Here is a 24,021-nt window from a genome sequence, read left to right as displayed (position 1 = left end):
TCAGAAACAAGGTGGGTGAGAACATTTGCCTGTGAGGTAGAGTACTCTCACTTCTGAACTGGGTGTTATTATCACTGCTTACACAGGAGAGACGATCAGTTTCTAGTATTTTTAGCAAAACCCAGTGATTCTAGAACAGGCTGACATAGGTACAAAATACTAGACTTGCCTGTTGTATCCTCCATGGAGGAACCTCCTTGCTCCCCAAGGTTTGCATAACTTTGTCTCACGTGGCTACAGATTTGCTCATCTTCAGAAATAACCCCAAGTTCTAACACACAACTGAAACATGAGAAACTTCACTCATGTTTAGTGCTGAACTGTATTGACACTCATAAAACCTTGTTAAAATTTCCTCATGAAAACCTCAACTTCCATTTTAGCCTTACACTAACAGCTATCTGTAATTTGAAGCTGTATCAGATTTTCATCATTTTGACCATGTTTCTCATGCCCTCCTTCCTTGCGTGAAGTTTCATTAGATACTATTTATATATAACGTTGGGTATTTGATAGCCTCTGTGTAGCTAAGTGAGAATGTATTCACTAATAATTTTTAGCCCATAAATGGTATTTATTTGTTTGGAATGAGGAGATGGAGGAATGAATTGTTTGATTAACACTTACCTTTTTTCTTCTCCCCAGTTCCAGGAGAGTCTGTTTTAATATATGGCTTTATTAGCTGAAATGATGTTATAATGGTGTTCAATAGTTTTGGTAGCCCCTAAATTGAAAAAAAAGGAGGAGAAAAATAAAACTCCAATATGGCTGTAGAAATATACTGCTAGATTATGGGCATGTAACTTGAAACAAATACTGGAAAAGTGGTTTTGGGGACTTTTGCTTTTTTAAACACATCTTCTGTTAATCTTCTGTTAATCTTTTTGTTATTGTTCATGAATGATCATGATTGCTGAATACTGTTGAAATTGTGCTTGTTTTTTATTTCACTTAGTTGCTTTAAAATGTAAAGAAATGTTTATTGGTGGTTTGGTTTTTTGTTTAGTTTTTTTTTTTCCTCCTCTTGCAATTCAATACCAACATACTCAGTATCTCACTGGGTAGTAATAACCTGTAGGTACCTGTTAGCACCAGAAGTACTGTATCTCTATGTTTGCTGCAATAAATTATAATACTGGATAATGGGTTAGTGTAGAGCAGAAAAATGGAGATAACTTTGAAAACTCTGACTCAATATCTGATGTTATCAGACCCTTTTGCATTCAGACATGTTTTGCATTCCATCTATATCACAAGGATAATTGCATTTAAAATAGGAATAGCTTGTAAAAAGCAGTCTGTCTGCTGTGAACAGAAAAGACAGACAAGTAAAAATTATGCAGTGATTTATATCCTTGTCTCGTGTATGCACGTTAACACCAGACATTGTGTTAACCTGGAGAATGCTGATCTGGAGCCTGCTGGGAAAAGTGCCTTCTAGGCCCAGCACCTGGCTCTGGGGTTAATAATCCAGACTTTATGCACGCTGAGTTTTGGCACCAGTGTTTTCATTGTGTATTGCTTGGTAATGCTTCATATCTTCCCTAAGAATAGTGTCTTAGTCACACACACCTGCTTTTTCTCCCCTCCTGTTTTACCTTAGGCTCATAGTTTCATCTTTCATGCCATCTCCCTGTGCACTCATTTTGCATCAGATCAAACCAAACTCCTCTGTGAGCTTGCAATGAGTCAGTTACTTGGCCAATGTTAAAAGACTGGAAAAAAGACTTGGCAAAACTCACTGTGCTCAGGGCACCTGTAGGAAGCCTGGAATAGGAACCTGGAAAAGGACAAAGTGAACAAAACATGGAATCAAGTCCTTCATCCAACTTCAAAACAAGTCGCCATTGAAGTAACCCATGTTGCCCAGACTAATAGGGATAGATAACTTCATCTGAACTGCTTTTCATTCCCTCTATCTGCCTCTGTTCAGGGACACATTTATTACCCTACCCTTTCCTTCTGTGAAGTTTTCTAATGCACTTGTTCTGTCTGCCTTCTGTCAGGTGAGAGTTCTCACAGATTTCATTAGGCCAGCATGTCCCCATCATACTCTTAGTTCATGAAAAATGAAACTTCTTAATTGAAAATCATTGCAAAGCAATTTCTACGGTTTCTGACCGTAGTTTCTGTGATGGTGAGTGGTTGAAGACTTGCCATTTGAAAAACTGTTCTCTGCAGTCTTTTTGGTGTCCTTTTATGTTGGGGATTAAATAAATTTAGTCACTTTAAAAAGCTGACAAAGCAAAAGGGATTTCCTGAACTCAGTGGGGATCTTTTTGTACAGCCTCATCAACATCCTGCACTTGTGAGATCTTCTCCAACTTAGATCTTTCCTTCAGCTTGATCAGACAGTCACCTTTTGTTGTTTCCTCTGCCACATCTGTCCTCTGCCTTACCTGCCAAGTTTTTAAGAACACTGTTGGTGATAGCATCCAGTCTTGATTCGGAAAAGTTGCTCATTTTAACAGACTTGGAGCATCTGAGTGAAGTCTTCCTTCTGACTGTAAAGTTATTGGAAGAGACTTCTTTCTGCACTGCATTTGAAGGAATTCTTCACTTTTCTCTGACCACAGTGGTAGCTTTTCTTCATGAAATCATTAACTCAGATACACAAGTGATTTAATACCAGAAAACCTTCTGCAGATAAGTATTCTTGGGGTTATATGCGTAGCTGGTTGTGGTGGGGTTGAGGTTTTTTTGTTGTTTTGGTTAGTTGGTTGGGTGGTTGTTTTATTGGTGGGTTTGGGTTTACGTTTGGTTTCGGGTTTTGTTTTTTCTTACCTTTAGTAAAGAAGTTATCTGCTATGCAAGACAAGCTGGAATGCAGGTCTCTTTCATTTTTCTTGAGTCTACCCTGCTTGGTAACCCTTCCCATTGCTTAAGGGGAATCTGTGTGGTTCACCCACCTTTGAACTGGATTTCTGGATTGCAATCCCAAATTTTCAACAGGCCTAGACTGATTTTTCATCTATCATAGCAGTTTCTTAGTACTGGTATGGATTGTAGCACTTAAATATTTTGCTTTGTTTTACTCCTGAACAAACAAAACCAATAGAAGATACTCATGCGTGGATCCTACACTAGTATTCTTTCTTGCCTGCTTCTATAAGAGTCCATCATCCCAGCTCAATCTCCAGCTCTCTGTAAGAAACAACCCTCCCTGAATTCAGCTGAATTCCCTGAATTCAGCCCAGCAATACATGCTGGCTGCCTCTGGCCATTTAATCAACCACTCCTCCTTTTGTAGCATACTTGTGGTGTAAGATCCTTTTTGATGGTAAACTCAGCTTTGAGAAGTGTAAATCATTCTTACCTGATGGAGCCAAGGAGGATGTGTTCCCCAGGTGATCCTTTCTTTACAGTGTTTCCTAAGGTATCTTGTTTTGCTGCTGTTTTGTTTCCTGCGGGTTTGCCCCTTTACATGCTGCTTTTAACTCCTGACATTCAAGATTAACACCCAATAACCTGAGAGGTCATGTAATACTGATGAAAAACCAAAGAAACAGCCTCAAGGCAGCTTCCTTCCTCTATGTGCTGCAACGAAGCAGCTTTGTTTCAGACAGAATGTGCAGGGGTGCACCATTCATGGTGGGGTTTCATGGTGGGGCATAAGTTTCCTACAGCTGCATTCAAGACTTTTTCACCCAATTGCCTCCTGAGAAGACAATATTTAGAAGTATTATCTCTCAGATGTAGTGTTTCTGGTGAGAAAGGGGGTAAGCCTTTGGACAAAACACAGCATGCCAAGGAAGACTTTTCAAGAACGAAGTACCCCTTGGGTCATTCAAAAAACAAATATATGTCAGTTCACTTGAGGTGGGGACTTAGTACAAGATGGGTAAGGCTGGCAAAAACTCTCTACATCATGTTCTGGAGGACAAGACTGTTTGTGATTCATTTATGAACAGTTGCCCCTACCTTTGGCCCCTACCTGGACCAAAATTTGACAATTTAAAGGCATGGTACTTACAAATGTGGTGAATGGAACTTACCTTTAGAAGCCAGTGGAACAGGAGAAAGTTATTTAGCTATCTTGAGATGATTTAATGCCCAAAGGCATCTCAAACTGCAAGCAGACCGATTAAACAGACATTGGAAAGACTTAAGCAGAAGTTTCAGAGTCCATCAGACAATTGTATTGAGAGCATACTGTGGAAAGGCACAGTCACTTTGGCAATAAATCTTAAGATGGGAGTACAAGGCATTTCATGTCCAGTTTGGTTGATAGAATTTATCTAGTATGAATACCTATTTCACCCCAACACTCTCTGCCAGAAGTATAAATATAGACTGAGAAAGCTGATACACTGATTGTGATAGCACAGGAGTGGTTGTGGATGTTGATGCTTGGAAGCAAGGAGCTTTATTTCTCTGACTGCTTGGCCTTCTTTGCAAAGCCTGGCTTTTCACTTGGAGCCCCAAGGTGCAAACTTGACTTTGTATGCAGGCAAGATACCTTAATTGGATGTTGCATTTAAGCTGTGCTATTTATACTTGGGATTTGATTTAATTTTCTTTTCTTTTTCACAGAACCATAACTTGCATTGACACCATGTATCATATAGCTCCAGCTAGGTTTCCCTTGTGGTTGCTGAAGCTAAATCTCTCTACAAAAGAACTGTTTTCCTTAGAGTGCAATTGCTTCTGCCTTTTATATTAATTACCTACCTGGATACAATTCTAGTTAGGTAAACTAGGACTATACAACACAAGGTTTCTCACTCCTGCTCTCTAAAATGTATTTCTATCACTACTTATTTCTGTTTTTATCTACTAACTAGAAGTACTTTTTTCTCTACCATAGACCTGATTGTTATCTGTCTGAACAGGAAGCATCTAGCTATTTCTCAGAATTTGCTTCTGAAAGCTCAGAATGTCCCATAAAAATTTAAAACAGTTCTTCAAATGTGGGTTAGCTTAGAAATAATGAAACTTCTGCAGCCACCTCCTTGTTTCTCAGCCTGGTGTTGTGACACAAGTCTTGCCACTTAGGTCTTACTCTGCAAATATTTTTCTTGCGTGACTTTCTCTTTGTTTTGTATGTTCCCTCCCCTTTACTTTTGTGTTTTAAGAAGAGGGAGCACCAAAGACTGTAAATAATGTTTGTGCAGGAAGTCTTTTGTGAAAAGTATCTGTTTGTATATGGCTATCTCAGTCCTGGACCAGCACTGAGCTATGTGAGAGGGAAGGCGAAAGCAAGGATAATGCTTGGACGTGGAGTAGGAAATTGTAATGGGCTGCCATGTTGCAAGGGGTGAAGAGTGAGATGCCAAAGAACATCACCACACCCCTGGCCCAGCAATTCATCAAGAGCTTTGTCAGTATTTGATAAAGTGTCACATTTGTTGTAGCTTGTTAGCTTGCTTTGGAGAGGTTCAGTTTTTGTGTTTTGTAGCTGGGAAGGTATTTTTGGATTGCTTAAGTTCTGGGTATTACCACATGAGTTGTGCGATGGTGTTTGGGGTTATTGGACATGCAAAAAGTTGTAACCTGTGCTTGTTTGATTTGCACAAGGGTATTGGGGTTTTTCAGAAGCATAAAAGGGAATTTGGATTGAAGTTATTCAGGGGAGCTAATCCTGAATTCCCACCTGCTCAGCTTAGTGGTGTTGCCAGTCCTGAAAACTGCTTAGCTGTGGTGCAAGTTAAAACATTGGATGCTAAATATCTTCCCTTTTACATCTGATCTAGAGGAGGTGCCTTATATTAGAGGAAAAAGAAATGTTTCTAGTCAGGAACACACTGCTTCTTCAGAAGGTGTGCTCCCTGCTGAGGGCAGTGGAAATTCCACATCTGGCTGTGAAGGTGCAATCTTAATAGGTGAACTAAACTAATGGCTTCAGCTCTGCCTTGCTCAGTCTGCTGACTGACTCTGTAGCTGTGAAAGCTCAGTGGCAAAATAAGCACCTAGAGTGACAACTGAATGATGTTCCTCCTGCTGTTAAGAGCTCTGAGCACTAAAGAATCAACTCACCTTCAGAGTGTCTTTCTGCCTCAACTTTTGGGCAGCAGCGCATGGCTGACCTGGTCATCCAAGAATGATCCCTAGAGAATCACAAGTATTCTTCTTGTGGCAGCCAGAATACTGAAAAACAGCTGGAATGTCAAAGAAACTGCTGGCTCTCTTAGTGCTTAGGATGGTCTGGGAAAGACAGGTTTTGCTTGCAGTCAATACCCATTTGCAAAGACAATTGCTAAGCTACATGAGAGAAGCACATCCTGCATAATGGTTTTCGTTGCATTCCCGTGTCTACTTCTCCCAAGGACATTAACCCCATATAAGAAGGCTGTCTGCATTTTTTGTATCAGATAGTGATTAAAAGTATGTCACTCTTACTCCTTTCTCCAGTGCCTGTTTTGCAGCAGAAAATTAAATGAGATGATGGAGGGTAGGAGGAGTGGTAGAAAATATATGTCTAGAGAGAGCACATTTTAGGGAAAATGAGTGTGAAGAGGAGGAAAGAAAAGATACAACTAGAAAGAAATTGAAAGGGAGAAAACCAGATATGACAGAAGCCATAAAGATTTAGTAAATCAAGTCAGTAACATTTAATAAGAGTGTGTAATCACATTATACACATTTTCTAGCTACCGAATAGTAAGAAGGACCTGTGGGTCCTTCTTGACTCCTTGTGATATCAGCAAAGGTGATAGCAGCAAAAATGTAGAATAAATTCTGCAATATGGGTGAATTCATGCTATACATGTGAACAAAAATATTGGCTTCTTGATGTCTAGAGTTCTACATGCTCCATTTCAAAACAAGCAAAGACAGTCTCTAGTACTTTACTAAGACAGTTTTTAGTCACCAGCTTCAAAATCGAATGAATGTGTAACAGACACATATGTACTATTTAATACATTTTCATCAAGATTTTTTAATGGCTGTTGTTTTAGTGCTGATTCAATATTGTTCAAAAGTATTTAATGTTTCAATTAAATTTCAGTTGTGTTCCTCAAAGGATAGAGTTTTGTGGTATCCTTCACTAGAAAGCTAGTTGTGGTGGCAGCTTCCATGGACACTTAAGGTTTTAAATTTTAGAAAAAATACAGATGTTTTGAAAAGTTGTCATACTGAATTCGGTCAAGGTGTTTCTAACTTGGTGTTCTGTTTCCAGTGAATGCCCAGAGAAAAGTGAAATATTGCAACTATAAAGTAATATCTCCCCAAAATGTATTGACATCTCCATGATTTGTGACTTCAGGTTTCTTGAGCCTAGGGCTATATCTGTCTGTGTTTTAAAAGAAAAAACAAAAAGCAGTGGAACAGATTTTAATTACCTTATCCAGAAGGTATGCAATGCATGTGCTTTTGCAGTCCTCAGTTTAAAGGCAGTTTAATCACAGTCATTGCCTATAATCCTAATCATGGCTGGGTAGTGGCTTTTGTAATTATTGGATGTATTTTCAAAAGTTGTAGGAAAAGTTTTTAATTGGTAAAGTATGTGCAAAATTGCCAGGATGCCTGTTTTTTAATCCAGTACTACCTCTTTTGCTATAAATGCAGGAGTGGAGTAGAATTTATTTTCCAGTAAAGATAAAAGAAGTTTAGGAGGAAAAATTACTGACAACCAGAAGTTAAAACAGTAGTAAGCAGGGATAGAGGAGAAAAAAAGAGAAGTGCTTGAGCAGACTCAGGAGGGAAGTACTGTGCTCTTTCGCAAGATTTCATCTTTGACACTAGTCTTTGGCTAGTGAGTACTTGTTCAAGTAGCTGGGAAGGCAGAGGAGTGTTTACCTCCTATTTGGTGCAATGCACATGGATGTGGGGGTGTGGTATTTGTGTATGTACCCACATGTGGGCGATATGGAAAAATGTGGCTTATTTCCTCTTCCCACTTCCATTTAAGTAATACACTGATATAAATGTTTTAATCATAACAGTGGTGAAGTTTTAAACTGCTTTACTCTTTTGTTGAATTTGTGTGTTTTGCTGTTTGGTTGGGTTTTTTTTAAGTGAAAAACTGTAAAAAATAATGTGTATCTGCTGAATCACTCTGCTGCAGGAAAAAATGAAAACCAAAAAAACCCTCTTCAGACTGCAGTGGTTCTGTGCAAAATGATTTACAGATTTTTCTGTAACAGATACATTTGAAAGTCGTTGTTAAATGGCCCTTAAACTGACTTGCATCTGATACAAGCTGGTGTTGGTGTAGGAGAGTGCTGTATAAAACAAGTACAGAACAAATTCTGACCAGATCCAAGTCTAACAGGATTATTCACTCCTTTTTTATTTGAGATTGATGATCCAAATCACCTAAAATGGTCAAAAGGTAGTCAGATCCAAGGTATCATAAGTCCATGAAGGATTTGGGTTTGCTGTCATCACTCAACATGTGTAATTAATTATGAGCTTAATTATATGGGTTTGTAGTATGTTAATGTGCTAGGTACACATGGGCATTTACAGCAGTTGGGTTTTTGTACTCATTCCTTCAGTATTTATGCACAACAGCCTTAGGTTGGACTCATGAAGTTGACACAAGTAGGAAGTGCTGATTCCTCATTATTCCAGAGGAAGAGAAGCACTGAGACCTGTTAACAGAATCTCTTGTGCAGGGGTGGCAGAACTGCACTGTGTTTCTGAGGTCCAGTCCGTGCCAGCTGTCATTCTCACCAGCTCCCTCTGGCATGACCAGGCAAAGCCCAGTGTGTGCCTGGTGGCTCATCCCAGTTGGAAAGCCTGGGATGAAGCCAGGGAGGGCAGCAAGCTGTTTGCCAGGGACTTGTGCAATAGGGCCAGTATTGGCAAGAGAGAGAGCACAGGAATACTGGAGGGAAAACAAAAGGAGTGTCAGACACTTAGGCCAGGGCTGGTGGGAGATACAAATGTTTAAATTGGCATCATGCCCTAACATTAGCCAAAAGGTGCAGAACCTTGTTAAATTGCTCAGTGGGAGTTCAGACCCAAGCCTTGTGCAGTCTGGGGAGTGCAGGATAAGCCAGACATGTACAATAGAGAACGATGGGAAAGCCATTCACAGGAATGCTTTCTTTTATAAACTGTATTTTTATCGGACAGCTTTTTAATTTCTGTTATCAAAGCTTGACTAAATGCTTCCCTCTCGAGACTGCTTGAGGGAGTGAGACTGGGATTTAATTCACTAGAGATATCTTAGTTCCATTTTGTTTTGGGTAGCAGCTGCTGATCTGATTAAGTTACTCCATGGGAAGAAATATTTTTATTGAGTATGTTCTGTATGTATGATACATGCTTGAATTATTAATCGTGCTGCTTCCTACAATCTGTGAGAAGAGAACTGCTCACAGGAGTTCTTGTAAACTTGTGCAAAGAGGAGGTCTAGAAGGGTAAAGTCTGAGAGCTTCAGGCAAAGATTGATGTCTCTGTAGCAGGACAATATCTGGAGAGTACTTGCCTCCTGGTGTCAGGTATTAGAATATCTTTTTATTGAAAAAAACCCAAACAAACACCAAAATCCACCCTCAAGGTGGTATTTATCCTTTGCACCTGCTTCTGGGCAAGTTGACAGGTAAGAGTTCTTAAAATATTTTGTATTGTTTTAAATTATCTTGTCTCTTAAGTATCTCTAATGTTCTGAGGAGCTTACAGCTTCTGGTAGAACAACAGAAGCACGTTTTTAATATCACACCCTCCAATAATGTTACCATGTGTAAAATAAGGTTTCAAAATTTTCTTAGTTGTGGTGGATATAGTTTATTGTTTTGGTTTGAATATTTTTCTTTATAATAATCCACTTCACACTAGGTATTTTTCGTCTAGCCCTGAAGGTGGTACAGCTGTGGCATTATGCAGTATCTTTAGCATAGCCAGTGAATATAGTGGAGACTGAAATAAGCACTGCTTTGGAAACCTAAGCACCTGCAGGACAGCTGGCTGTCATTTAATGGAAACAATGTAATTTCCTTTTACTTTGTTGCTGCCATGGAAGCTTTCTAGCTGTCTGTCATTCCCTGTGTTTGGAATGCCAGTGCTGAGTACTGGAGCCACTGGAGAGAGAGAGCAGCATAGAGCTGCTGGTTTCTCAGTTGTAGCTGGAAAAGGTACTCTCCATAAGCAATCAGTTAAGGTGCCTTTTGGTAAAGAAAGGGAAGCTTTTCCCATGAAACCATGGAAACTTGAACACTTGGGCTTTAGTTTGCCAGCTGTGCACCTTTCTGATCTGCCAGTTTGGTTGCTATGTGGTCCCTTGTTGGGAGTGCCCTGTGGACTGTGTGAGGTTGTGTCTAACTGGGACTTTTAATCTGCATCTGGCAAACAGGGCCTTATGTGATCTTCTGTTTTGTTTCATGCTAAGACTGAATTCTGCATCCCACATTCTGGCTAAGAGAAGTGTCCAAGAGAGAAGGTTTTTATTAAAAATAATATGTTTTCCCAGAAACTTCTTTGTGAAAGCCAACTCCTTTGCATTCCTAGTAACTTACTTTTTCCTCCTTTGTTACGGGATTTGGTAATGCTGAAAAAAATTCAGGAGTTTTCAGGATGTCTCCAGTTTAGGGTCATTGGAGCCATACAGCATTGATCTTTCCTTCATGGAAATCTCACATTCCTACAGTTAACAGCTGCATACTTTACACAGACAAAAAAAGGTGGATGGGATGTAGAACATGTTAGCGTGGTGAGAAGAGGTTGAAGGTGTGAAATGGGAGTACCAGCAAGGCTGGTCAAAGAAAGCCAGATGTATAGAGAGATAAGTAGGAGAGTAGAAAAAGAAAATGACAGAGTAAATGTTTAGAAGTTAGGAAGAACTTTACCTAATTACTTACCTACAGTGCCTTGTCCAGATAAATGTTATGTTCAGGCTTGAACTTTAACCTCCATATTGAAGACTGAGGATGGGTTCTCATCATGAATGTTCAGTCAGCTGGAGTGTCACTGATCCTTACCTTTCTGCAGGACAAAAAATACCTTCTTCTGTAGCTGTCCTTGATGTTCTGAAAAACGAACATTTTGTTTGTAGTAGTCTGATTTTTAACCATTTCACTTTGTGCTCTTTCCTCAGAGGATGTGCTGAGTAAAGATGCTGGGGAGTGTGCAATATGCCTGGAAGAGCTGCAGCAAGGAGATACTATAGCACGGCTGCCTTGCCTCTGCATATATCATAAAGGGCAAGTATTCCTTAGGATGGATAAAAAATTTCAGAAGGTTGCATTTACTGGGTAACTCTTCTTAAGGGATGCTTAAACAATTGCTAGAACTTAGTTGCTTTTTGCATTTGAAAACAAACAACAAAGAAACAGCAGCAGCAAACCTAAAGATGTTTTTTAAATGACATCTTTCTGCATCTCCACCAAATGTATATGAAGTTAATTTTCCCTGTCACAATCTTCTCATTCTTGCAAAATCACCTGGATGGGGAAGGAGTGTGTATCATGACTAAGGAGCTTAGGTCATGTGGGCTTAAGTTTTGTCAAATGCTGATAGAGTTGGGCATGGAGAGGGGGGAATGCTTTTTAAAGCTGTTCCTTGCTTTGTTTTCATAAGTGTCTGCACTTTACAGAAAGTAAAATGTCGATGAATGATATAAGCAAGATGAAAACATTAGTAGTGAATTAACCTGTGTATAAAATCTGTAATTTGTAAAATGCTTCCTTAGAAAATTTTAACACTTAAGAAATCTGGGTTTTCAACAGTGTTTAATACCCAAATATTACTGTGGTTTGGGGTTATTAATTTTTTCAGTGATGTGTGTATATGCATAAAGTTCTTTGTATAATATAAAATTCTACCAGGGATTGAAATCGAGAAACCAATTTATATTCATATGCTGCTGCTAAATGTTACTGATATTCATGTCAATTGTTTTCATTTTTGTCTTGTATCCAACAGCTGCATAGATGAATGGTTTGAAGTAAATAGATCTTGCCCTGAGCATCCATCAGATTAAGACAAGATTCATATTTTTAGGTAATGTTTATCTACATTTCAACAATAAATATCTTGATTATCTGAAACAATTATACTATTTCTTTTCATTTGTGAATTTGCTACTGTGTCTCAGAACTACAATATTAATCAGTAAGAACTGTTGTATATTGTAATCTAGGTAAAAGGTTTCTACATCCTTACATGCTATGGTCTTTCCAGTTTTAGTGCTGGAAAGAAGAAAGTCAGTGTCAAGAAAGCATTAGCATTAACTTTTTAAGAGTATTTTTCCATAGAAATGAAACAAAATTAAAATAATACGACTGTGTCATTTTGGATTGTTCCATGAGTACTGGCATGTATTTCTGACAGAAAGCTTTTGGAATCATATGTAAAAGTTGAAGCTAGGTATTTGCAAAACTACTTTCATGTTAATGCATTCCAGAATGTTTTAAATATATAAATAAATAAAAAATGTTGACATGTTTCTATCCATCCCATCTTACAGATGTTCACATTTTTCCAGCTTACGTTTTGTGTTAATGTTTGCGGCTCTGCAATCTGTGTTAAAAGTTTAAAGGATAGTTTTATTCTTTAGTTGACTTACTCAAAAACTTTTATCTTATTTTAAACTACTGCCCCTAAGCCTTGCAAAGCACACCAACAATCATCATAATTCGTAGAGAAATAGAGATACCTGAAATTGTCTGGTAGCTGAGAGTTTGGATTTGTTGTTCTGAGGGAAATTTGAAAAAAAAAAAACATCTGAAGAGTATTCACTGGCATTTATTTGTGCATTTGTTCCATGTTGCTTCACATGTCTGTGTTGCAGGGGTAGCAGAGAAAACCTCAAGCAAGATATCCTGCTACAGGGATAATTGTTTTAACCTCAGGGCAGTGTTAGCTGAAATTAATAAACATGCATTTCCCATACTGTCTCCAATCTCTGGTTGTGGCAGAAGCCTGCATGCTGTTCAAGAACATCTTTGTCTCTGTACATGCTCATGGCTGTCCAACCTCATGTTAAATTCTGTTTGCTTTTTTCACAGCAGGGATGGTGATAACTGGGGGCTTAGGAAAAAGGGGAAGGAAAACACAGTGGTTGTGCTCATGCTGTTTGAACGTGTTCTGTGCTGAAATGATGGTATTTTGTCTTCTGCTTTTCCAACAGCTGCTTCCACTGATCAGAAAACATAGGAGATGTGAGGTTCCCTTGCTGAACACAGTGTGCCTGGCTTGAGACTTACAGTTCTTTGTGGCTGAAAAAGGCAAAGATGGACAGTGACACGGAGAAAGCTTTGCAGACACCTTTACTTGCCAGTAGTGCTCGGAATACCAAACACTCATGCAAAGGACACACAGGGATTTCGAAAATGCTGCACATCCTGTAACAATCGACTCCCCACAGACATTACTGACACTATTTTGTATCGAAGGCCAAAGTTCCTAATTTCAGCCTAACTTCTGGTTCTGTGAAGAAGCGACTTATTGGACATGTTTCCTACTGCCTCCAGTGGAAGCGGAGACGTTCGATATGTGCTATCTGAGACCCTTGCAGGAGGATGGCCCCAGATTTGAGTGGGAACGTTTTCACCTTCTCGTTGGCTGAAGAACAGTACATGGCAAACTAAATAAAATCTAACAGTGTGACCTTAATTTACTGAATTCACACCCTGTTTTACGTTCTTCACGTTTTTCAAGAACAGAAAACATAAACAGCTCTGCATAGGAATACTGTATTTCAAAGTTTTGTAACTAAACCTTTGTCACAATGCAGTCCAAAGAGTATAAACAAGACAGGTAACTAATTTATATTGATCAAGCTATAGAGATTGTTGAAATCTGCACATTGTATTGCTATTTAAGTAACTAAAACGTCTCTTTTACTGCTTGTGAGTAAAAACGACAGAAAAAAATGCAGCAAAGCAAAATCTTACAGCTATGCAACTTTTTTTAAAATAGGAAAAAGAAAAGAATTACCAATTTTAAGTGCTGCCAGTTAAGGTAATTTGTTTAACGGGTATTTTTTTAAAGATGTTTCAGGTAATTATTTTATTGTACTACTCTCATCTCCAGGCTGCCTCCTGAGGTGTAAATGAATAACTGCAAATGTGGGCACAGCGAGAGGTTTTTATAGGCATGGGCAAGATAACATCGAGGTGGGATTTGTGTTTAATTTTTCAAAGATGTGCAAGTTCATGTTTCCTTGTTTGAATGGTTTTTTTTGGTGGCAGGACTTGTAGTACTTTACATCTAAACCCTTGATGTCTTCATGTGGAGACCAGCATTTGACAGTGTGGGGTTTTGTTTTGTTTGGGTTTTTTCCTTTTCTTTTTTTTTAATGCATCTGCATTTGTTTAATTTATTATTATTTTACTGTATTATATTGCTATAACCAGAGCTCCACAAAACACAGGATGTCTCTGGGTGGGTACACCAAGTAAAACTGTGGATAAATGTTAGTTCCCACAAAGTATCACAGTTAAAAGAAATAATTTAATTTTTAAAAAAAAGGCAGGGGAAAAAAAGGCGATAAACTGGAACAGATATCAGGGTTTAGAAGCATACCTTTTATATTGAGAATTAATCATAGTAGTTTCTGAATTTCACAACACAGGGAAGAGTTTATGAATATTTATTACAACAACATTCTTAGTAAGTTTCAATAGTTAAAATAAGTTGCACAACACTTCAAACGTTTTTCTTGTACATAAATAATTCTGGTTTTCTTTTTTTTTTTTTTAATTTTATTTGTTAAAGTACACATTTCTTTCTGTTGCTGCTGTGATTCATATCAAAAGGGCAAAGAACAGGAGCAACTGCTGCTATCTGGAGAACAAGTGCAGTGCATGTTCCTAAACTCTCCCATCTTGCTTGAAGAGCAGTTCTTCCTTGGATAACATTTTCTCCTGAATGTTGCTCTGTAAAATGCCTTTGTTACGCTGCAAATCTAAAGGAGTCCAAACTAGATAATTGTCGTAATTGCCAGTGCAGTTTCTACAGTTTTGGGCTTGCATCACTGGTTTCAGCTGAACCTGTAACTATGGGGCCCTGTTGAATTCTCTTTTTCAGTGGGAGCAGAATCATTTTGTCTCACGTTCGATTCTATAGTCACATCAAATGTACAGTCATTCCCTGTACAGGGTCCTTTTTCAATGAGAATATTTGTGTTGCCTTGTATTATCTTGGGGGAGGGAGGGAGGGAGGGGATGAGGAATTACAGCACCTGTAATACTCAAACAGTTGTGTTGCCTGCAGGCCCACTTTTCCAACATTTTAAACTCCTGATATCTTCTGAAAGTAAAACTTTTCCATTTGCATTGATTTAATGTTTGCTGTTGGCTTCATGGCTACAGAAACTCACCTGTACTAATGTAAAGGGGGTAGGTCAGTGTTTTGATGTCCTGTGCTCTGAGGTCATAGATAGCCTTTGGCTTGGGGGTTAAGTAGGTAAATATTACAAGCATAAATCTGTTTACAACTTGAGGTCAGTTTTGGTAGTTCATACTTCTAGTTCACTTATTGTTTCCTCAAAAACCTTAACTTTCTGTATTCAGATGGAAGTAGTTGACTTAAAGACCGAGCAGTTAGGACTGTTGTCCCATGTTTAGGAAGAATGTTGGAAAAGCATGTCACTAGCCATCGCACTGGTGATGCTTTTGCAGACAAGAGTCCATCACTGCTTCTGTCAGCACAGTACAGTAGCAATTCCTTGGATTATTTGAGGAACTGATACAAGGTCAGTCTTAGTTTCATGTTCTTGGTAGCCATTAATCTCTTCTGAAAGACTATGGGAGGTTTTCTTGTACTGAAACTTGTAACACAGACCAAGCCTGGAATGACCCTGGAAGCATGAGAGCGATGCTTGAGTTTGAAAACACCTGTGGAAGCTCACCTAGATAAGCTTTCTGTCACCATCAGCTGGTGATGACCATGCTGTAGGCACAGTTCTAGTCACAGAAAACACCTTAGTTCTGAATATATCCTCACAGGGGTGCCGACTCATTGTGCTTCAGAAGGGGAAAATAAACACCAAACAAGTCCTGTGTCTCAATCAAGGAACACCACACTTGTCCACAAGAAGCAATAACTTAAATTCCGGTGCGATATGCTTCTTTGCCTGTAAATATCTTGAGATTGCCAATTCTGTGCTGTTTGAGTATTTTCTGTCATCTGGCCTATATCTTCCCTAAGTATGTAAGGGTGTGAAATAATTCCCATACTCAGGTCTGCCATAAACATGCTGCTTGCCAGCAGGGGAAGAGTAGATTTGACACTGTCTTGAAATGTGAGATTTTTCTGAACTTGTAACATACCCATGTCTCTTCAGTAGCAACTCGTGTTTTGAAGTTCATAGTGGAGGTGGCTGTGATTTGGATTGTATATAACCATACCCCATCCAATACCAAGAGAGTCAACACTGCTGTCAGCACAGGGCACCCTTTGTGGTGGCTCTTATCAGTCAGAATATCCATAATAATGCTTCCCTTTGGAAGGAGGTAGCTCATTTTCTTTCAGTGTGTACATTCAATGATGCGTTCAGTGGGATGTAAAAGCAAAAATACAAAGCATACCAAAAATTCTTGGTATTTTATTTTTGGGAGGGATAAAGCTGAAAACAGATGGTCTTATTTGTAGTCAACTTAGCTTTCATAATTGAGGATAAGTGTACTAGGGTATTTTGAAATGGAAAACATGTAAGTGATGTACAAAAACTTGGGTGACCTTGGGTTTTTTCCTGCTTCCCCCCTTATGATGTAAAGGGGGTGTATGACTGAATCTCAAGATTTATACATTTATCCTACTACTTAATGTTAGGAGCACTGGCTTTTTAATTAAGCCTTTGCTGAAAGGCTGGAGAGCTGGAAAAACGGACTCCCAGGAGACTGATGTCTCAGCAAATATGGGAAAGGTAATTTTTATTCAGAAATGTGGATCTTTGCTGTTTCTGGAGGGATATATCTCATGAGATGTGCTTAAGAACATTTTTAGTGTGCTGCCTCTTCTGTGTGAGGGCTTTAGAAACTTGCTGTTTCCTCTGTGTTCCACCAAAAGCAAGAAGCTTGGCACCTGAATATTACTATTGGGGAAACATGTTGGTTCTGATACAGGCAGTGATCTCTCTGAGTTTCTGTGGCTTTCAGCCGGTTTCCCATATTGAAAGAGAGTATTTGTGTGCAAATTTGCTATTGTTGTGTTGTACCTACTAATTCTGCTGTGCGTTTGGGAGTTTCCTGCTGAGACTGCCACATGCCTGGGAGTGCAGAAGTGCTTCTGTGGGATTTTCCATCTCACCTTTGCCAGTGGAGGATTATCTCTTTTTCTGATGAGTGCTATATTGGATGATATACTTTTCACCCTTCCAAGCTTAAAAGTCATTTTAGTATCAATTTCTTCTCCTCCTAGCTGAAGACATGATACGTGTTAGGCCATATTCCCATATGGATAGGCTTTCCACTGGTATCAGCAAAAGAGACATTAAGAGGTTAGTGGAAGAGATGTCTTGTTATGGGTTTCCTACAATCCAGCCAAACGTGGGTTTTTTTCATGCAGCTCCTACCATTTAATTTTTTGTCATTCAAAACACTTTGCGTAAGAAATTAATAACAGAACTATATCCAGGATTCTTTTCCTGGATGAAAAATTTGTGATGTTTCTGTTTCTCCACATAAGTTAACCTGCTTCTAAATCAAGTTGGAGATGTTTTAGCCTGTTGGAGGTTAAAAAAACCATCCCAGTCCTTACTCTCAAGTTACATTTGGTTATTTTACTCCACAGTTGCAGGCTGGCTTCCCAAGCTGTGTGTGTTCTGTAAAGTCATATCTCAAGTAGTACATCAGAGCTGATGATGGGATAAGCTGTAAAATGACCTCACTGTGGGGCATTATTAGTTGAAGATTTGATCAGGTAGGCCACTGTAGGAAAATCCTGCACCTGAAAAAGGCTGGACTTGGTTCTGTCTTGGATCTAATAAGCTGCCAGTATACAAGAACTAGAAGGCAGCCAGCCCACTCACTGATCTTTCTGGCAGCTTTTAATCCATGTGTGTTTGTTTGAGAGACTTTTGCCCTTGGGTGTGCTTTGGCAAAGATTTTGCAATGATAAATAGGATTTGCTCGATTTTGGCAGAGTTTCAAGTGTAAGTAACCCGACGTTGCAAGAACATAATCTGTTGCTGAATCCTGTTCCTCTTGTTTTCCCTCAAATCTGTCCCTTTTATTGCTAATTCGTTATATTTGATAGTAAACACTTCTCAAGATGACTGGTCACAAGCTCTCAAGGTGTGAAATGCTAAGAGGAAGAGACATCAAAGCTTGATTTTGTGCTTTTTTATATATTAAGATGAAGCTGGAATATTCATTACCATAGAGTGAAGAATTCTCCCCTAGCTGATATTACCAAAGCACTGTAACTTCCAAGGAAGAAGGGAGGTGGTTTAGCTGTAGAGGGGATGAATGAACTTTAATGAACTACTTAAAAACTACTTGTAACAAATTTTAAGAGCTGCAATGTGGCACTGAATGAGTGGTGACCCAGCGTTAACCTTTTCCCTTGATCTCATTCTGGTTCTTCCTACCCTTTGGCAGGTACCTGCTGGTAGGGAGCAGAATGTGTATTCTCTTTTATATGCCTCTTCCTACAGAGCTAACCTTGCCCACAATGAGTTAGAGGGAAATCCATGCTAGCTTCTGAAATGCCACCCGTATGTGCAGTGGTAATGGACAAGATACCTTCCTTCATTACCCAGAGCAGAAATTGGAATGTAATTTGCAATGTTTAATGTAAATGTAAAACATGTTTCTTTGTTTTGTTGTTTTGGGTTTTTTTGTTTTTATTTTTAATTGAGCAGTATGATTGTAAGTTGACTTAAGTTGTTCTAAGGTACTCTTTTCAGTGGTTTGCCAGTACATAATCACGAATGAAAATATTTTTTTATTGATTTTTAGGTTGTATGTTTAACATTCCATTTATGTAAAATATGTACAAATATATGTAATAAATCTTTTGAAGCACAGTTTTCCTCACACTTCCAGGTGATTTTTTTTTTTTTAAAGTATTGGTGAAATAGGTATTGCTGAGGGACAGAGCTTCTGTATGTCTCTGCTGCAGACCAAGCTGGAGCAGAAGAAGTAAAAGCAATGCATGGTGTAGAGTCACAGCCAGAAGAGCAGCTTGGCATCTCATGTGTCTGCAGTCCTGCAGGTGGGAGTGCAGATGCTCTGGGCCAGCCCCTGGCCCCTCTGAGTCCCTCTCACTCTTCAGCTGTCCCACAAGCAGTAATCTGACAGGCTTGTATCCATCTGGCCAAGGAAGGCCTCTACAGAAGAGAGCTGATTTGGCTGCTGTTTTGTGGGGGTGGCTGGAGCTGAGATGACTGGTTAATGCATCCTCTGTTGATCTTTAGCAGACATGATGGCCTTCAAGGTTAGCATAAGTTAGAGCTGCCAGATCTGGAGGTGGGGAAAGCTCACGAAGGTGGTTTTAAAAGAAAAACAAAAAGAAGCATGGGGCAAAGATGGTAAAAGATGGAAGCAAACAGTCCATTCTCTTCACCTGGGGTCTGGGAACCTCCATCAGAGGATCAAGGTAGCTTAATAGCTGCTCTTTCCTTGAGTTTCGTCAAACCCAAATACCACTCCGTCTTCTTCCCAAAACACTCCATAGCTGCCTCTTTAAAACTGACTCCCTGACAGCACACCTGTGGCTGTGCAGTGCATGGATTTCTTTGTCCCTGATGGTCACTGGCAATCTCTTCTGTCCCTAAACAGCTGGAAGGAGGCTACTGTAACAGGCTCCTGCAGAGACATGTTGCTGGAGGAGGGAATTATTGCCCAAAGCCACAGAGGATGTTAAATTGTTCTCCAGTGTGTCTTTATTTACATATATAAATGCAGTGCCAACTGTCTGGAAACTTCCTCCTGGGGCAGTGGCTGCAGCTCTCCAAGTCAGGTCACCTGCAGCAGGTAGCTGTGGGTGTTAGAGACCTGGCTGGCCGTATTACCACTCCAAATCTTCCTGCCTGGCCTGGCAGCAGCAGGGGAGCTGTAGCCCTTGTGCTAAATGTGAAGTGAGATGAGGACAGGAGCACAGATGAATCGTGTGGTTTTGGATAGTATACGGAGTAAGTCTGTTGCGGGGAAAGTGTGATTTTACACCTCTCCCCCTACACTAGTTGGGAGTAAAGCTGTGGGTGCTCTGAGCAACACCAAAGTGCATTTCACCAAGGTTATGTGGAGGATGTGGGGGAAATGAAAGGAGTTCACTCTCCAGGTGGGAGATGATGCTTCTTGCGTTGGTGTATTGCATGTGAACCCAACAGGGTGCTGCTCCCAGCCAGGGGCACTGTGCAGGCTGGTAATACCTGCGGGTGGAATGTGATGCACAGATTTATGGCACAGGTTCCCCCACAGCTATGTGTCCATCCTTGCTTGTTCCACTTTTGAGATAAGCCTTTTGATGTGGCTGGGGATAGCTGAACCCACTGCTAAAGCACAGTGACAGTTGGACCATCGCAATTGTCTCTGTGGGAGATGATAGTTCTAATGCATGAATTATTAAAGTCTGCACCCAGAAACAGTTGGATGTAATTACTGAAGAACATGTTCCTATCTTTTGTTAGAGTAACTTTTTTTCCACCACCCCTCCCCACTTCCCCAGCTGCTCCCCCCAGTCGCCTTCTGGAAAGCCTGAATTCCTTCACTGCCGGTTATTTCTGTGTTTTGCTCCTCAGTCTTGAGCAGTGTTACGGAAGCAATTGATAACTAGTTAGAGCTGAGTTTGGCTTTGCATCAGAAAAAATCTGCTGGAAATCATTTCAGTTCAGTAGGTACAGGATTGCATGTGTGAAATTTGAATTAGTGTCATCTGTTGGTATCCCATCCTACCCTCCTCCCTATGGCTGGGACATGGGACATGCCACCTCTGCCCCAAGTTGCTTGTCCTGCAGGGTGATCTGGGATGCTGTGCTGGCTCCAGGGTGTTCCTGGGAGCCATCAGCAATAGATGGTGATGCTGTGCATATGTGTGTGTGTGTGTGTGTGTCTGACCCTGCTACCTGGCCCCGCTACCTGTTCGTACAGCCAGTGGTCCATGTCTGCTTCTGCATGCCGTGTTGTTTTTAGCAGAAAGAGGGAAACACAACACACAGCCTGCAGCAAAGAGAGCAGGAAGGTGGGAAGAGTCCCCTGCCGCAACTGCAGCTAAACAGGGAAGTTCCTCCCCTATTCTGTAAGGTCTCTTCTCCTTCTGAGGCTACCTGAGCTACGTTTGTGCCTGGGTGGGGTGCACGCTGGAGCCTGCTGGTGTCTGCAAGCTGCCCCCGGTGTGTTTATTCAGTAGAGGAGGCTCCCGGCTCCATCCCACCCTGCAGGGAGAGGGGCGCTGGTGTCCAAAAAGCCAAACAAGGCCATAGAGCACACTGTGAGGTGCTGTGCATCTCCTGACTGCTGTCTCCTTGCCAGCCAGCCACCGGGCAACAAGGAGCCTCAGCAAAAGCCAAATGAGATGGAGTTTTCCAGCCCTCACGTAATGAAGCATCTGTTTTCTGAGGGGCATGAGATCAGGGATGCAGGGTGGCAGGGAGGAGGGTTTGACATAAATAAATAATTGCATAAAGCCCATCCTTAGCTGACGCAAGATGACTCACTGCTCGTAAAGGCAAGAGCGTGAAGGAGGCAGATCTGAAGCACGGGGACTCGTCCTCAGCTGAGCCCGCTGGATATTGCAGGTGCTCGGTGCCTCTCCGCGTTCGGCCCGTTATCTTTTGACTCATATTTTGTGCCGAGCTCCTGCCCTACTTTCGGTTCATCTGTTTACAGATTGCTTTGTTCGAACACGCGTTTACATTTTAACAAACCCTCCCCCGCCCTTTCCCTCCTTGCTGTTTCTTTAAGCCGGCTTCAAACAGAAGGAAGAGGAAGCTGCCAGGCCTCTCCCCGAGCCCCGTCGGGCTTTGTCACTTTTGTCACTGAGCAGAGCGACCACCGTGGGGCTGTCCCCACCCCGTCTGGCGCTGGGGTCTCCTCGCCCGCTCCCTCCCCCTGCGGACCCGGGTGACTTCTCAAGGGAGCAGCTTTCCTCTTCACAAGTCACCCGGGCCAGGATTAACATCTGCTAAACTCAGGATTAAAGTGTCTGGCAGGTAATGGGAGCATGAACGCTTGACAGCTTCATTCGCCCCAGTCTGGGAGGTCCAAGTCTCCCGGCTTGCGAGGCTTTAGCAGCTAATTAAGTTGCTGCCTTCACTGTGTAAGAGGAATCCCCAGAGGGGAGAGGCTGGGCATAATTTTAGTTATTTGCAAGGGGTTTGGTGGAGCTCCGACTCCCTGTCCCCGGGAGCAAGGGGGACCCTTCTGCGCCAGGGCTGGTTTGCTCTCGCTGCAGTGATGGAGGTGACCCATCAGCCGTGTCACCAGCAGCCACCTCATGAGCCAGCTGCCCGTGTGGGGGCTGGCATGGGCAAGCGTGGCACCTTTCTCAGGCTCACATGCACAATGTGCAGCCTCCTGAGGCGGTCGGGAGCCCCCTGCCAGCAGCCCTGGTGCCAGCAGCAGCTGCGGGCCCTGTGTGTGGCAGGAATTTATGTATTGCCAGCCTAAAGCATTGCTTGAGCCTTGCAGGCACTGACCTAGAGTGGGTGAGGTGGCACCGGCACTGCCTGGAAACTGCTGTTTTCTAGTGTGTCTCCCAGGGACTCCCCGTCTGCAAAGGGCACAGGACATTTCCTGCTTTCCCAGTATAAAGCAATGACTGTAGTTTTTGCCCCTGGCTAAGACCAGTTTTTATTCCTTAACCCACTTGCTGTGACCTCTCATGCCTTAATGCTTCTGAAGTTGAAGCTGCTGTTTTCTTTGAAACATCATCCCTGCTTCCATGTCCCCCTGTGTTCCTGAGAGCAGCTATTTCAAACCTCTGCAGCTCATGCCATCAGCTCTCATTTACCTCTGGAGTGGAGAATGAATACTGGCTGATTTCAGCCCTGTCGAGATTCACAGGGGATTTGATCAGCAATTTCTCAGGATGAAAGAGGAGACTCCCCCAGCACCTGTGGCACTCCCTGCATCCTCTCACCCTTTGTCCCCACTCCAGGAAATGAGGAAGGACTTGCCACTGTTGCCACACTGTGTTTTCAAAGGTTGACCTACCCACAGAGCATCTGAGAGCCCCCAGCAAGGAGAGACCTCCTCCTGTGAGTAAATTTGGAGTCCCTGAGCGCATCTGGCAGCTCCCAGCCTGTCCTCCATTTTCATCTAGCACAATCCTGCTGTTCTGTTTCTACCTACTAAAGCAGCAGCTATGGCCTTTGTATACAGCTGCAGCTTTTTCCTGCCAAGGTTACTCATTCCATCAGTTGAAAACCAAGCAGTCTCTGCAGTGACGTCTCCTTCCTCATGGCAAACCCATCCCTTGCTGCTGTTCACCTGGCCTTTGTTCCTGACTGCAGGCATTTGTACAGCTTTGCAGTGGGCTCCTGTTGTTGTCTGCTGAATGGAGGTAAGGGAGCAGAATGAAGCTACAGAAAAGCAGGCATGGGTGTCTTGCTGTATTTCAGCATCACTGCTGCTCCCTTGGCATGAGATGGTTGGATTTGGATCCTGCACTGGCTGTGGTTGAAGAGCGAAGACTGAATGGCTTTGCACCACCCTGCAAGTCATAAACTGGGGTCTGGCACCTGGAGACACGTCTGACACCAAGTGAGCCACACCAGGCTCAGAAATGCACCCTTTCCTGAAGACCTGGCAGTGTGTGACTGGAGCAGGGCTGCACTGTGTTGCAGCAGGGCTCCCTTGAGGGCTGCAGTGTCATCTGGCACCAGTAAACACACACAGCTTGCACCAGCCAAATGCAAGTGGTAACACCTCATGCCAGCAAGGCTTTGCCCCCAGCAGCAGCAGTAGATGGAAATGCAAAGAGCTCCTGCAGTGTGGCAGGAGGACTACAGGGGCACAGCATGGCTGCAGCACATCCCTGAGCCACCATCGTGCTTTCCCTCGCTGCCCCTAACTGGATTGGCACCTGCTGCTAGAAGGGCCTCTCATGGGCAGAGGCAGCTGTGAAAGACCTTCTCCAGCTGTGGCAGCTCCTCTCTTTTGTCTGCAGCCCAAATTAATTGGGGTGCCACTGTCCCATCTTGATTCAGCCAAGCGTCTGCTTGACAGGGCTTCAGCAAAGCCT

General features: G+C 41.8%; 1 protein-coding gene across 1 annotated transcript in view; it reads left to right on the top strand.

Annotated features, from left to right (window-relative positions):
* Positions 1-18,862, top strand: part of ZNRF2 (zinc and ring finger 2) — a 56,735-nt gene extending 37,873 nt beyond the window's left edge. Inside the window, exons 3-5 of the mRNA XM_085051233.1 lie at positions 10,985-11,090; positions 11,812-11,889; positions 13,019-18,862. Coding sequence (XP_084907359.1) covers positions 10,985-11,090; positions 11,812-11,869 — 164 coding nt within the window. The 3' untranslated portion in view covers positions 11,870-11,889; positions 13,019-18,862. The remainder of the gene's footprint in view (positions 1-10,984; positions 11,091-11,811; positions 11,890-13,018) is intronic.
* Positions 18,863-24,021: the final 5,159 nt, after the last annotated feature.

The sequence above is a fragment of the Lichenostomus cassidix genome, chromosome 2 (genome assembly GCF_008360975.1).
Source record: "Lichenostomus cassidix isolate B80296 chromosome 2, HeHo_3.0, whole genome shotgun sequence".
Lineage (NCBI taxonomy): Eukaryota > Metazoa > Chordata > Aves > Passeriformes > Meliphagidae > Lichenostomus > Lichenostomus cassidix.
This window is presented reverse-complemented; position numbering and strand designations above follow the sequence as displayed.